The sequence below is a fragment of the Epinephelus fuscoguttatus genome, linkage group LG7, assembly GCF_011397635.1.
Source record: "Epinephelus fuscoguttatus linkage group LG7, E.fuscoguttatus.final_Chr_v1".
Classification (NCBI taxonomy): domain Eukaryota; kingdom Metazoa; phylum Chordata; class Actinopteri; order Perciformes; family Serranidae; genus Epinephelus; species Epinephelus fuscoguttatus.
Genome location: NC_064758.1, coordinates 5662532 through 5678641, shown reverse-complemented (window position 1 = coordinate 5678641; position 16110 = coordinate 5662532). Strand labels below are relative to the sequence as shown.

Sequence of the window (16110 nt, the reverse complement as noted above, 5' to 3'; positions counted from 1 at the left end):
TAAAATCGTCATATCAAGCTACAAGCAGGATTCTTGTTACATCTATGACACAACAACAAACAGCAACAGAGTGCTCACTCAGAGTTGCATGGGTCTTGGGTAAGCACAAGAAGCCATTCTCTGATGCAGAAATAATAAAAGAATGTATGACTGGAGTGATGGACGCCATGTTTGAAGGCAAACAAAAAGAGGAAATGACAGCTAAAGTCAAGCAAATCCCCCTCTCAGATTCCACAGCAACCAGGCGTACTGAAATACTGGCATTTCCTTTGCTGTGGATGAGTCCACTGACACCACTGTAAATGCTCAGTTGATGGTGTTTGTGAGGTATTATGATGAGCCAAAGAAGGAGTTAGTTGAAGATGTACTGGGCACGGTAAACCTCTGTGGACAAACAAGGGGGGAAGACATTTATAACACAATACTGGAAATGCTGAATGAAAAAGGGATAGATGTGAAGAAAGTTGTGTCCGTTGCTACTGATGGAGCTCCGGCTATGTTGGGGAGAGAGAAAGGATTGGTTCAGCGCCTGAAAGTTCACCACCCTCACCTGATATCTTACCACTGCATAATTCACCAGTCTGTCCTTTGTGCAAGCCATGCAGCAATTGCAGCAAGCAATTAAACAAGATAACATTTAGAACTGTGTGTCTTCCATGTCTGTATGTAGGCATACACTTAAAGTAGTGCAAAAATGGATGGTATGCGTGTCACTTGCAACTACAATCGGGAAGACTGTGGAAACAACAATTTCACATGGCATACAGTAGGTTGCTACAGCAATACACAAACTTTTATACAGTATAAAGCTAACAGAAGAGTGTTTGAGCAAGATGAACCCTTAACGATCACATCTAAAAACACTCCAGAGCCCAACTGCAACTCAACCCAACAAGAAAGCAAATATAAAATCTGTTTGTGCTGACAGAGCATCAAAAGGCTCCACCTGAGAACTGAGACTGCCTTCTGGGAGACATACACCAAATTCATTCAACAACCCCATGAACGACAAATCAGGCACCATACTGTGTTCCCAATTTGTGATAGAGAGAGTGAGGGACCACTTCATGTAATAATGTCAGCAAGCTTTTGGCTGTTACTGTTACTGCTACTGCTACTGAACCATTTGTAGGTCACAAATAATCACTGCCATTTCACCATTCATTAAAAAAAAAAATAAGAAAAAGAATTACCTGCTGCTGCATTTCACAAAATTCCATCAATGGAGCTGCTGCACCATCTCCTGCAGTAATTTTTTTCCCAGCTCAGTTTATCCAGTTCTGAGGAAATTCACACTGCACACAAATGTCTTTGTCATTTGAAATAAGGGTGAGGGTGTTTTGTGATTAAAGCCAAATGTACTTGTTTCTTTTGTAACAGACCAACTGTTCAACACATAACAGAGGCTGGCATTCGCTAAACACTTATAAGATTAATAATCAACACAGAAGACGCCTTGCTAAGAGCAGTGCTTCCTATTTCTGACTATGTGACAACACTGCCAAACTGTTTAACCCTGCATCCTACTGGAAAATTCACATGATCAAAAGTAAAACAAATAAGACATTTGCACAGTCACAGTGACCTTGACCTTTGACCTCGAAAATCAAATCAGTTCATCATTGAGTCCAAGCAAAGGTTTGTCCCAAATTTGAAGAAATCCCCACAAGGTGCTCTTGAGATATCACATTCACAAGAATGAGACAAACAAGGTCAAAGTGAGCATGTCCTTTTACCTATAACTGTCAAAAAGTAATATTGAAAAAATTCTCTTGAGATATCGTGGTTACATGGATGGAACGGATGTACAACCCGAAAACATATTGCCTTTTGCCATTGCTATTGCAGGTGCAGAGGCATAAAAAACTGATGTCATTTCCACGTACTGGTGGCAAGAACAACAACACAAGAAACACCTTTTAGTTACTAATTCACAATGTAAATTTATCTGTAACAGCCAGTTTACACAACACAATTTCAGCGCTAATTTTCCACTTGTTTTTGGAGATTGCCCACAAAAGCCCCAAAGTGGCGTTTGCTCCTGTGAGCAACTATTTACTATGAGTGAATTTTTGGACAACTTTTGAACAGCAATGACAACAGATACTAACAAACCCAATAAGAGCGCAAGATACAAGGTGAGGGAAATAATTACGGAGAGGAGTCATAACACCACACTCACTTCTATGGATTTTTTCTTCAACTAAGCACACAAGCAACTTGGATCACTAGCCTCTTGCACACAACCGTTTTGGGTGGAAAGAACTCCTGGCTCTCACATGGTCCTGCTTCTCGTGTGTTTAATGCAGTTTGGAGAGCAGACAGACTTGTCCCCTAACTGTCTTGTTACATGTGACCACCTGTCTCAGATCACTCGTGCAATCTGCAAAACCACAACTTCAAGATACCCATTAATAAGACAGACAGTGATCTACTGTGATCAGTATAGCAATCTGATGATGTTTAAAGTTGTATAGTGTGGAGGAGCCATTAGTTATCGAGTGCAAATTATTTAGGCAGATCAACCTGGAGAACAAATGAGGGGAAAAAAGGAAATAGGGACATAAAAATCCAATCAAAAATAAATAACGAAAACAAAACCATAAGAGGACACATGAGTAAAAATAACACAGATGATACGGACAGGGACAAAGATAGAGGGATGAACTGGTGTATAGTTTAATAGCAGAGAAAATATAAAGCAATCCGATGTTGCTTACATATTGGTTTTCAAACAGAACAAAGACAAAACAGCAGCACACATTGTAGAGACGGAGAGAGAGACTAAAGTGGAGCACAAGACACAGAAAGGCAGTTCACTCTTTACTACTGGGGGTCTGGGCTCGTTGTCATGGTTACAACACCAGATTTAAAGCGTGCATGGATGTGGAGAAGACGCCCATTGTGAAGGAACGCTGAATGTTAACAGGATGTTCAAATAGCTGAAAATAAGCTCTGATCCTATCTGCGAGCTTGATTTATGAGCGCACACAGTGTGCAGAGTGTACAATACAATAGAAACTTGTCAAAGAAAACTGAACTCATAAGTTTAAATTCTCACTTGGATAAAATGTTCACAATCGAGAACTTTCAGAAAAAAATGTGAACTTGTGTGTTGACATTTTCACTCACACATTATTCACACATCCATGTCCTAAATGAGAAGTCAAAGGGAAAATATTCACAAATGTAGATCGATATTTACATATATACATATATATTGTGAGAAATGTACCTTTTCTCAACCACAGTAATTATCACCAACGCTAGTCAATTCCATGCCTCTGCATCTCCTAAACAGCTTCCTACGAGGATGTGGTTGTTACATGATGGGACGACCTACATCAACACTCCAGTTTTTAACACGCATTAGCAGTCCTGCTGGAGATCACAGCTGCTCTGGTTAGTTAATGGGGTTAAAGCAGGAGGCAGACAACAGGTGACAACTAAGGTAGCAGTTCCTAACCAAAACACAGCTGTGTGTAGACTGAGGCCAGGTAAGATAGGTGGGTGTCACCTCAGTGACGTGGCAGGGTAACCTGGGTGGCTGCTGTCCTGCTGCCACTGTCGCAATATGGGTCAAGCAGGCAGAGTCAGCTACTGTCAGGGCACCAGGTTAAGCCCAGAGGGATTGTCTGGGGGCCATATGTTATACACACACACACACACACACACACACACACACAGGTTTTTCCATGGTGCAGATGGCCATGTTGCTGACGTTAAAGCAGCAATCTAATGAAGACTTACAGGGGACCAGTGTACAAATACACACAGCCACTTTCATGTTTGTGAGATGGGAACAGTAATGTAACACTCTCTGCCCCTAACAAGTACTACTGCGAAGCCCTTGAGCGAGACAATGCACCTGTTGCTTCTTGCACTACAAACTCATAACTTTGTGTGATGGAAATAAGTTTTGGCTTTGTGTTGACGAAGCGATTCTCGCTGCTGCCTGTCCCAATTGTGAACATGACTTTTATATTTCTTGGGACTCCTTGGTGTCAGATGTTAGTCACTGTAGCTGTGTTAGCTTGTGCTACTTGGCGGACAGTGATTGGACTCTGGGGAGAGCGGCTCAGAGGCGGTTTCTCAGTGCTGTGTCTAACCTATGTAACAGTGACAGAGTGTTGGCTGATTTTTCTCATGTTAACTTTTAATTGATCTGAATGACAAATTGAAGCTTGGCTGTTCAAGAAATGAATTTAAAATTGCACTACTTTTCCTTTGTCACGTAACTGACATTCCTATTACAACGTTCCATTTTTTTTTTTTTTTCACTGAGTACTCGAATACTCAATAATAATTTAGTGTGAGAACTCAAATATGGAAGTTACTTAAAATGCCCATCCCTCGTAGTCAACAGCAAAAGACAATTTTTGATCCCGTACAAATTCTGCATTAAATCATATAATATTTGTTGCAGTTTGTCATAATACCATTTATTTCTTAAGTGAAACCGCTCAGTGAACCTACACCAGCTAGCTAGCAAGGTAACTCTGCTATATGTGCTATTCACAAATGAAACATTATTTTAACTGAAGTTTTATCCAGTGACTCATGTCTTTGTATGGGCTAGAAATTGAAAGAACGAGCAACATATTGTATGTGTACGCACTGTACATCCCAGTGCACACCACACAGGCATCGTAGATTCAACAAAAGAGAAACATGTGACAAAGCCTGTGCAACTTATGTAGTCTTTCTAACGACAGATTTCCGCAGTCATATGTCAACAGTTTTACTAAAAAGTACGACTTTCTTGATGCAAAATGATCTTTTAAAGTGACAAACATCATTTGTGTAATTGCACAATTCAAACACGATCAAAAAAATATTTGTCTCTCCCCATACACGCTTTCCGAAATGAGGTACCGTGTTGGTCCACCACAAAGGGAAGGAACTCGCCTCTTTATAAAACTTGAGGCAGGAGAACTGGCTTCACAACCTCTGTAGTCTCTAGACATTTTACTTTTCCACCAAAATTAGTGAATGTATACAGGGTTTAAAACATGGGAAAGCCTGCTCACCTCACCTCGCTCACCTCAAACACACTACCAGTCAGGTATAGTAAGTTTCCATTACTGATCAGTTGCACAAAAAGACAACAGATTAGACCACAAAGAAGTATAGAGTTGTATCTTGGATTTGGTGTGTATTGTCACTGCAGGGAATTTTAGCTGATCTCTCTGATATCCAACCTGTGTATCTCTACTCAGTGTATCTGACAAAGCTTACCCATGTAGCCAAGCCTCCATTTAGAGAACGCCACAATGCTGCTGCCTATCCAGAAGAACTCCTCCACTACGTGGGACAGAGGGGCCTGCTGCTGGCTCTTAAACTCAGCCAAAGCTTTCTGTTTGTCCTTGTCCCCCTCTGAGGAGAAAGCCCCTTTAGCTGGAGGTCCAGGTTTGTCTCCGGTGGCGGCCGTGGCAGTGGAACACATCAGTGCTGATGACACTGGGCCAATGGGGAAAAAGCTGCTCCTCTTGGATGTGTTCATTTAGAATAATTGAGTTTACAAGTATGCTGCCTAAAAAACGCGGGGACGTTCCCACCAAAATTTCACTTGAGTGCGTAAATTAGGGATGCAAAATAGACATCAAGTAGTTCTGAATAAATGTTCTTTATGGGTAATGTTCTATACCCTTCTATATCCTAATAATTCTACCTCACATATAGTCTCATCAATCACACTACTTGCTGGAAGTTTCCTTCCAAGGTTCAAAGCAAAATCCGCGGAAAAAGCCAACAGAAAAATTCCTCTCAGTCTCCGAATGGTATCAACAGTTGGTCAATAATCTTGTGATGTTATTACCCCAGCAAACGTGCTTATTGCACTGCCATCTCTTCAATATTCTTCCATCTCAAAGACCAAAAAGATGCAGCAGTATTTTTTCAAAGCTACAATTTCTCTTCATGCGGTGCCATCATTTCATTATTTCTTCCCTCTGCTAGCATTAATCAGCAGTGCTGAAAATCAGCTGGCTTCTTATGAGACAGAGGATGTGGCTGTCAGCGATGGAAAGCAGAAAAGAGATGGAAGCACAACACACAAACGGTAACTGTGTAACATGTGTTGGGCGGGCAGAAAGCCTAAATCCCTAGTAAGCAGTAATCCTAGTCTAGGAGCTTTGCTAAATGTGTGGTGTGAAATGCAGTGACCCACAGAAAAAGACAGAGACAGAGGACGATAGGATGTGATAGAGCCTTCATAAAGACTATATTCTTGTATGCTCTAGGACCAATTAAAGAGTCTGTTTGATGTCAGAGGGTTCCTTTCTCCGACGGCTCCGGACAGACTGAGCTGAGATATTCCCACACCTGTCTGCACACGTCACACAGCTCCAGCCGAGCTCCACATGAAACAATCCTTTTATCAAATACTTTTCACTCACTGTAGATCTCTGGCTGCCTTACTGGGGCTCTGCATTATCAGTACAGATTGAAAACTATAATTCTTACTTTCAGTGTGCATGCTAATCCTTTATCCACGCATGCTTGAGCAAACACAGCAGTTCTGATTAGTTCAGCGTGTGCTAAAATGTCAATACTGTTACACTATGCCACTTTTTATAAACCTTCAATATTTTCACCACATTTGCTGTGACTGCTAAAACTCCATCACAACATAACCTCCAAAATAAGTACAGCTGTGGCACGAAATAGGTCAGGTTCCAGGCTGACTCAGTCTGAGCATGTTGAGGGGTGTCAAACAGTGTCAGACCTCAGGACCTGCATTCACACTGCCTGACAAACAGGTGCCAGGTACTGAATATGGAACAGTTTCTCTTAGGAAGCTGACAGAGTCTGAAAATGAGCCCTGAGCATTAAAAGCCATGTGCACAGGTAGCTGCAAAACCGTCCACTGCAAGAAAATGTCATTCAAAAACACATTAATTAAAACACATAACCTGACAATTTATTTGATTTGTCCAAACAAGATTTTTTTTTTAAACAGCAGAGATTACAGCTATCTCACATTTCTGCTGTGTTTAGGTGTGAGCTATATTTGGAATATTTTACCTCACATACTAACTAAGAGATGCAGCAGACAACCAGCAACTTGCCTTTTCTGCAAACAAAAATTACTGCTGTATTAATGGAGGCTCCGAGATAACAACTTCAGATCCCCGTCAGAAAGGGCTGTGTGATGGCAAGGTAAAATGGTGAAAATATTCTGAATATAGCGTACAGTTAAACTGATACTGATTTTTAAGTGGGTCTTTTTTTAGGTTCCTAAGAACCAACCAATTGAGGCAACATTTGAGCACTGTTTCATTTTATGTACATGACAGAGGGGTTTTCATGAAAAACATGATTCAGTCTATAGTAAGGATAATGACAAAAAGGACACATTTGATATTGTTTGGTATAAGCAAAGGTTTTTTTTTTATTTTTAATCATAATTAATTGATTAATAATGATCATTAATGTTATCAGTGATCAATTAAGGAAAGTGCTTACAATATGCAACCATAGTTTATAGCAACTGATGCAGTACACACTCACATTTATAATTTATGGCTTAGTCTGTTTGAGATAGATAGATGGAGCCTTTATTGTCATTGTGTGTTATACAACAAAACTTTGTTGGAGTAATCCAGTTAGCAGCATTATGCATCAACACACACTCACATATTCACCAGCACACACTCGCATAAGCTCATCACATCATTCTCACAACCACATACATTCATATCTATATTTTTAAGATATATGACAGTATTATTTGATAGTGTTTTGCTGTTTAGATATTTATTTATTTAGAAGCACCTCCTAATTTACTGATGAATTCAGACACATTTAAGATGTTTAAATCATAAAGCTGTCAAAAGACAATGTAGGCTGTGTCCTAATTCAAGGTCCACCACCGCTGAATCATTTGAAGACTATGTAGGCAACACCTTCAGAAGACTGAAGCCTAATAGGCTGAACATGTGTGTCCTCCGCAAAGGAGATAATCTACAGAGGGCTCACCATGATATCATCACAACTCCCTGAACCTGGAACTCCACACACCAGATGGCAAGAGGTGACTGCATTTCCCAACAACATATGGAGGTGAATGAAATAGCTGAATACTGTGAGACCCATACAGTCGATAGTTCAGACCCATGTCTTCATGATCTTTAAAACGTTTACAATAAGCCTCCCTGTAGGAACATTATTTGGACCTTCCAATCCATTCTGCAGTAAAATACTTAATTCAACACAGAAAGGAGCAAACTGACATTATGTGGAAGATGTCACAGCAAAAAGTTGACAAGAGCTGGTACCTGGGGCCTCATGTACAAAGGGTGTGTATGCACAAAAACATGGCGTACGTCCTTTTCCACAGCAAAGTTCAGATGTATCAAGAGTGAAATGACCGTGGAAATGTGCGGTGCCTCTCATCAACTTCAATTAACCAACACTGTGGCGAGGTGGCCTGGTTCAACGCACGATTCATACATTCTGAGTAACAGCATGGTTGGGAACAGACTACTAGCTGGCACTGTGCCTGATGGGTGGCTTCTTGGTGAGTAAATAATTTATTTGTTTAATTGTCCTAATATTAATCCCCATGATGCGCACTGAACATGTGCGCCCCCAAATATTATCCTGTCTTCACAGCATCTGTACTAGTCAGTGGTTAAAGTTAGTGACTTGCTGTTTGTTGCTGGTTAAACTACAGCTTCAGAGCTTTCTAACAAGCCCCTGATTGTCTCTGTGTGTAAAGTACTCATGTCACTGAACCCGTGCATAAAGTGTGACATTTCTTGCAGGGCTCATTTAAATATGATTTGCATATTTAAATGGGGGACTGGATAGGGAGGGGTCCTGTACTCCAACATGTGCGCTCAATTCCATGTTGATTGGGATGTACAAAGGAAATGTGCTTGGATTCATGCGTATGCACAGATTCATACATCTGGATGTTTTTGTGCGTACGACATTTTCTGGATTTAAGCGTACGCCATGTTTCAGTAGGAAATCCACGCAAGTCTTTGTACATGAGGCCCCTGGTCTGTAACCTGACAAATCCCAATTTAGGATATTCAGGAGGGCCCATGGCTGTTATGTGTATGTCTCCTTCTGACAGCTACAACTAAATGTGAAAATGCGTTTCCATCTTCCACTTTGTGTCACAAAATACAAAACATTGTTAGCATGCTGTCACTGATAAACATTTAAACAGTTTTAATCTCACAACCAAGTAGCAACCTGGGGGCTGAAATATAAAGCCAACACAGAAAGGCCAAAAACTGCAATTGCTCCAATGGCCACTTGAGGCTGCCTCCAAGAGCAAGTCAGACCCAATGGACCCCCATGTTAAAATGCCCAAATATACAGCAGAAATAAACATATTTACAGCCTGGTACAAAAAACAGTTTTGGTCTTTATAGCTCATTTCAATATTCATGACAACTGACAAATAATGATAATGACAGATCAAAGTAACAGTACTTTAAGGACAATATTCTAGTACTCTTTTAATCTCTGGTTTTAAGGGAGTCAAGCCCAAAGTAAGATGCAAGGCAGCAGCAGAGACCAGGCAAGAGTACACATGCACACTCACAATCAGTGGAATTTCTGCTCTACAGACACCGTATTATTTCTGTGAAATGAGACTGCAGTCTGACCAAGGCATAAAGCAGCATCATGCCAAGTGAAGTGAAACACCACGTCCCCAGCACTCACACTGGACTTTTATGAGTTCTTGAAGGCTGGTAAAATACCAACACTGCTGGACAGAAGCCAACACTAAACATCTTTAAATGTAACCTATTTCAGTCTATTAAGTGCCGCTCTAACATGTAGAAGCGGAGGTGCAATTTGCAGTAATTCTGGATTCTCCCAGGCTTTTGGCTCTGGTGACATTTGACAGTAAGGAATTTGACTAATATGAAAATAATCATGAGAAAGACCATTTCAATTTCATCAATTAAAACCAGGAAATAATTCAAACTGATAAGTCCGCTTTGTCATTTCAAGTTGAGGTAATTATGTGCCTGCCAATTTGAAAATGAAAAAAACAAGACCACAAGACCCATCCAATTTCAATATCCCAGTGGGAGTGTTATGCTCAGGAGTACAACATCAAATTATTTACCAATGGTTTTGATTTTGTCAATGACTGCATTGTCAACTATTCTTAACTTATAATTTTGTTACATATCTTGCACACACAAAGGCAAATTTAAAGGTCAACTTGATTGGATTATTTCAATTTAATATTGACAAACTATGCATAGTAGTCACACTCACATCCAAAAACTGTTAAAGTAGATGCTGGACCTATGAAAACACACACACAATGGTTTAATATAAACAAGAAATTATTATCTTTGACCATAGGATTTATTTAGTCTAAATGTAGATGCTATTTCCCTCTTGTGTGAATACAGGTGGGCTGGTGGTTTTAACTTCCTGGTCCTATGTATTTTAGGGACATCCTAATGTAAATACAGAGGAGCTTCTATGTAGATCTGGACAGATAGAAGGAATAGGGATGCATATTTTAAGTAACTTCGATATTAGAGTAATCGCATTGAATTATTATAGAGTAAGCCTACTCACATACTCACCAAAAAATACATAAAATTTAAGAATAGGAATGTAAATTGTCCAACAGCAGAAAAAAAGTGCAATCTGAAATTAATTTATTGAACAACCAGACTTCAATTTTGTCTATCAAATTAACTGTAAAATAACATTACATAGACCCAGCGCTGAAGAACCATCTCTGAGTCAGTTCACTCAGTACGTTTACATGACATTAGAGAAAATCGATTTATTGTGTTAATATGACTAAACTCACACTTTTAAAATACATGTTACACATGTAAACATTAGCCAGACTGCTGTCAACATTACCCGGACTGCTTTCTTCCACCTCTGTAACATCTCCAGACTCCGCCCATCATTGTCCCAGTCCACCACTGACCTCTAAGTCCATGAATGTGTTCAGGGTTTTCTCTGCCTATCTAAGAAAAAGGCGGGCCGCCTGGGTGATTTTGGCTGCGCCTTGGTTAAAGCATACGTGTGTGTGCATGGGGGGCGTTCAGATGTAGCGTCTTTTGCGTCACATCATGTGTGCTCACAACCCAAAGTGATGCCGTAGTGGCACGCGTTCGGAGCGACGCGCTCGTGTCTTCGTCTGGCACAGAGCTCCACAGACCTGCTTCTCCCTCCGGTGTAGTGGCACGATTTGATAAAAATGTGCGATTTGAGTGGATTGATTTAGTGATTCAGTGTTTCCCCTACATTATATTAGGGGGGCACTGGCCTGACCTGACATAGTTATTGTCAGCACAGTCAAACACGGCTCTCGCACAGCAGCGGAGCATGGCTCTGTACACACAGCGGAGCGAGCCCGTGTCGCATTCAGGCGTTGTCACGTAAATGACAAATTCCAGCACGTGAATAGGCCATAGCACAACACAGCAGCATGTCAAGTGGGCCGAACGCGAGCAAAATTTTGCTCTATTTTTAATTTGTTATTATATAGTTTGTTATGGAGTCCCTGATTTCCCCGTGACACTTACAAATGTTTGCGTAACTGTGCTTGGATGTTGTTCTATGAGGCTCTGGCGGCTTTCAGTTGTCTCTTTGTCTTTAACATTACACGACTTGGCTTTCTCTTGCATTCCTTCTACTTTTCTCTGTGCTGTCTCAAGTGCTGATATAGACTGGTCGTGTTGCCGCGCAACGTGGCGACTTTAACTTTTAAACTTTTACACAGCACGTCTTTCTGTTTAACGTCGCCGTACCTGAATCCAAAGTATCGCCATATAATAGACGTTGTGTTTTTTTCGTCACCAACTCAGCCTGTTCATGGTCGTGCTCATGCTCTTCTTCAGTGTCTATGCTGGTCACTGCTGCACACCGGGTGGTCACCTGACCACCGTACATGCTGCACACACCAGGACAGCTTGTGGGCGTAATGTCAACAAACTCCACACACTACAGGAGAGGCAGTCACGTTCACAGCACACATGTTCAGATTTATTTACATTAAATCGCAAATCGCAGCATTTGCAACTGCGATTAGATTAATCGTGCAGCACTACTCCGGTGTTGTGTCAGATCCCAGTTCCCCCTCGGGCTGTGTCTCTCCTACTGTTTCCCACGGAGCTCTGCCCTGTTTGAAAGGCGAAGGAAGTCCCTATGTGGAAAGACGTCACCTCCAAGATGTAGAATGTGTATTATAGAAGAGAAACACACATTTCAGGACCGCTGTCTTGTATCATCAGAACAGACATGTCCTGTGATTTTCAGCCTCCTTTCATATTTAATAGAGGGGGGACAATACCTGACAGTAATATTCTCAGCTGTCAGGATGTGCCTGCTGTAAAGGGTAAATGTAATCATAGAAGGCTGAAAATCACAGGACATGTCTGTTCTGATTATACAAGTCAGCAGCGTAAAGCTCAAGCCTGTGGGGGCCTCCTTTCATATTTAATAGAGGGGGGGACCGTATCTAAAAGTACAGCTGTCAAGATGCCCCCTGCCACAGGCTCTCTCTGTCCCCCCATTTCACATTGTCCTGTACATTAAAGGCAAAAAGCCCAAAAAAATAATCTTTAAAACTCTGCAGCCCAGATCATTACCCGCACCAAATCATCCGACTACATCAGCTCCATTCTCATCCAACCACACTGGCTCCCTGTTCAGTACCAGACTGACTACAAAACCTTCTGCTCTCCTTCAAAGCACTCCACAACCTAGCCCTCACTTATCTCTCCGATCTTCTCCAGGAGTGTACTCACTCCCTGTGCTCTTACTCTGCTGGTCTCCTGACCATTCCCACCTCACGTCTCAGCACCAGGGGTGACAGGGCTTTCAGCTGCACTGCCCCCATGACCTGGAACTCCCTACCCTCACACATTCGACAGCCTGACAGCATAACATCCTTTGGATCCTGTCTCAAAACCCACCTATTCAAACTGGTTTATGCACTTTAACACTGAATGTGCCCTCTGCCATCCCCTGTCGCAAACAATATGTGTATGTCCAATTCACATCTCATGTTCTATACACAATTTTATGCTCAGTAAGGTGACCTCAGGTGTTTTGAAAGGTGCCTTTTTCTTCTTTAATGTATTATTATGTTGGTCCAACTGAAGTCGTCCTAAATCAAATTTCTCAAAGTCGGACTAACACACCTAGATAATGCCAGTGGGGGGGTATTTGTGTGCGGCGTCATATGCCGTATACCCCAGTGAAATTCCATAAAGGTATGAAAATCTAAATACCGCCAAAGCCTACTGACATCCAAACAAGCACTCCAGTATAGAAGGTAGTGACAGCTGCTGGCCTTATGTTATTCTTTTGTGCTAGGTATTTATGTTTTCTTACCATCTGTGGGCTCTAAATTTCACTGGGATCATCATGTGACTATCATATGACCAGAGCAATGATAGTGTCTGTGTATGTTAGGGATGCTTGATATCAGATTTTTTGCCGACATCCGATTTGCTGATATGTAACAACTCATTTGATTGATAACCAATACCATTATCAATTTTCACTTTATTCCTCACCTAATTTTAATGATCATCAAGTGTCCTTTGTAGTGGAGTTAACATCATATTATGCATCCATACTCTTATCCTGATGGTCCACCAGCAGATGGAGACATTAAATAGAATGCTTTTCAATGTATGTAATTTTCATTCGTTGTGCAAAATATGAAAAAGCATGGTGGCCGATTCTACAAGTTCATTTTAAAGCCAATATCAGCCAATACCAATGATGTGCGGATATTATCATGCATCCCTGCTGTATGTTTTCAAATCTAAAGATGAGCAACAGCTCTAATGTAACTTGTGGATATGTTATTAAATTGCACTAACAGAAACTACAGAGGCAGCATGCAGACCTTTGTGTATGTTTTCATTTTAACCACAGAGTGCCCTATGAGCGAGCAGATACAACAATAACCACATGTAATACATAAAGAGGGGTCACGAAATCAGTCAGCAAAATTACTTTTTTTTTTTTTTTTTTAACAAATTTCACCCTGCCACCTCCGCCACCTCCTGAGAGTTGAACTTCTTCACATTACCACAAACTGCTGAAGCTTAAACAACTTCCAGGGTTTGCCATCAGAACTGTTACCTCTAGCTCTACCTTCCTTCTCACTGTGTCATCTATAATTAAGTGCCTGACCTAACATTATGTGGACTGATCCAGAGCAGAGCTGCGTGGGCCCCGTCTGTGTCAGCAAACAAGACTCATCCTCTGCCCCCTGCGTTCATTACACTAATTTGCTTTGCTTGTCGCGGCTGCTATGTAGCCATTAACTGAAGGCAATAATTGGATCACTGGGCTGCTCTCTTCAATTGGGAACACCTCTTACACATTCATCATATTTAAAAGCTCGTTAACACCTAACTTAACTCAAACATCCACAATAAGAGCTTACAGTGAGAGAGGAGGTGAGGGATGTGGGCCACCCACATGTTTAAAATCGAATGAAACAGATGCTGCTGCTGGATGGATCATTTCTGTACCTAATTTATCGGAGGATCGTTTTAATATCTAAAAGGAGTTGTATAGCATCATATTCTCTCATACTCGCAGTGACTAAGTAAGGAAACAAAGCTGACGGAATCATTTTGGAAAATGAGTTAGGAAAATCAGTGGCAGAGGACAGATCATTCAGGACAAGATGTTTGGTCATTTGCAGCAGCATGTAAATATCAGTCCAAGTCAGGAGACACGCTGTGAGGAGTGGAGACAGCGAAGAGAAGACGCTAACAGCTGTTAGCTAACTCACCATGGCTCCGGGGGCTGGCTTTTTTGGTGTGTTTGCCAGGCAGACATTTTGACACGCTGTTTTCAAACAGTAAGTTGGGTTTACTGTGCCGTTTTCGCACCTTGGACCAGGTGGCATAAATATGAATTTTCGACGACTTGTCATTGATGCACCAGAGAAGAACTGAGTCGTGGAAACTCGCAATCTGTGGCATAACAGCTCAACACTCTGGGCTCTCATTAAAAAAAACGAGAAACGACAGCGGAAATCCTCATTGCTGTGACTACAATTAAAGTATTAAAAATAAGAAATGTTATAGTGGAGTCTTACAGTGTGTTCATGAATATCAACACATCGGAAAATCACGAGAGGACATTTTGCTGGCTTTCATTATTCACAGAGCGCCCGCACGTGCACACACCTGTGTCGCATTTGGGTGCACACTGAAATGTGGGAAATGTGACATCTACAACAAAACGCTGTAAAATAGTTAACATCAGCTGTTTGGACGTAAGTACAGCATTGAATTTTGGTTGGTTGGAAATCGCAGATTTCTGTTTTCTTGATTGTTCCTATAATTGATAAAAAAAAAAAAGAATCTCACCTCAGTTCCACAAGCTGTCATTGCTCATTGTCATGGGCGGATTATAAAAGAATAAGCCCCTGTGCACAGACAAGCAAAAGGCCCCACCACCTCTCCTACCCAGGAGCAAGACACCCTTTGTTGTTGTTTTGCATCTTTTTTGAAGTGTATTGTGTCTCTTTTAAAGCATCTTGTATCTTTTTAGTCATTTTGTGTGTCTTTTATTTCTTGTCTTACCTGGTTGTTTTGTGTGCTGTGGTGTCTCTTTTGATATTTTGTGCCTTTTTGGTCATTTTGTGTCACTGTGGTAATTTCTTGTGTCTTTTTGGGTCTTTTTGTACTACATTATGGTTTTTTGTCATTTTGTGTCTTCTTTTTAGTCATTCTGTGCCCTCTTCTGCTTGCTTTGTGTTCTTTGTAGTCTTTTTGTTTTGTCTCTCTTTGGGGTAATTTAGTGTCTTTTTGGTTGTTTTGTGTCTCTGGTAATTATGCAGGGCTTGACAATGCGAGTGTTTCACTCGCATCTGCGACTAAAAATAGGTGTGTGCGAACTGTAAAAAATATTTAGGGGCACATGTGCGCATAAAAAATCAGCCGAAGCAGCCTATATTTTTGTCAATAAAAAAATATGATAATCTAATCGCAAATGTTGGAGGAACTCCAGCCGCCTTCCCTCTTCCCTCTTCCCCATGTGACACGGTTATGGGCGGTTTTCCAAGCCACTGTCGGCACAATTAATATCGTGCGCGACGCCAAGGGTAGCGGTGCCACTTTGTCAGGC

The 16110-nt window shown here is 41.2% G+C and overlaps 1 protein-coding gene across 1 annotated transcript in view; it reads right to left on the bottom strand.

Moving 5' to 3' along the window:
• plch2a (phospholipase C, eta 2a) overlaps positions 1-15249 on the bottom strand; it is a 103840-nt gene extending 88591 nt beyond the window's left edge. Inside the window, exon 1 of the mRNA XM_049581816.1 lies at positions 14768-15249. Within this exon, the coding sequence (XP_049437773.1) occupies positions 14768-14960 (193 nt within the window). The 5' untranslated portion in view covers positions 14961-15249. The remainder of the gene's footprint in view (positions 1-14767) is intronic.
• Positions 15250-16110: the final 861 nt, after the last annotated feature.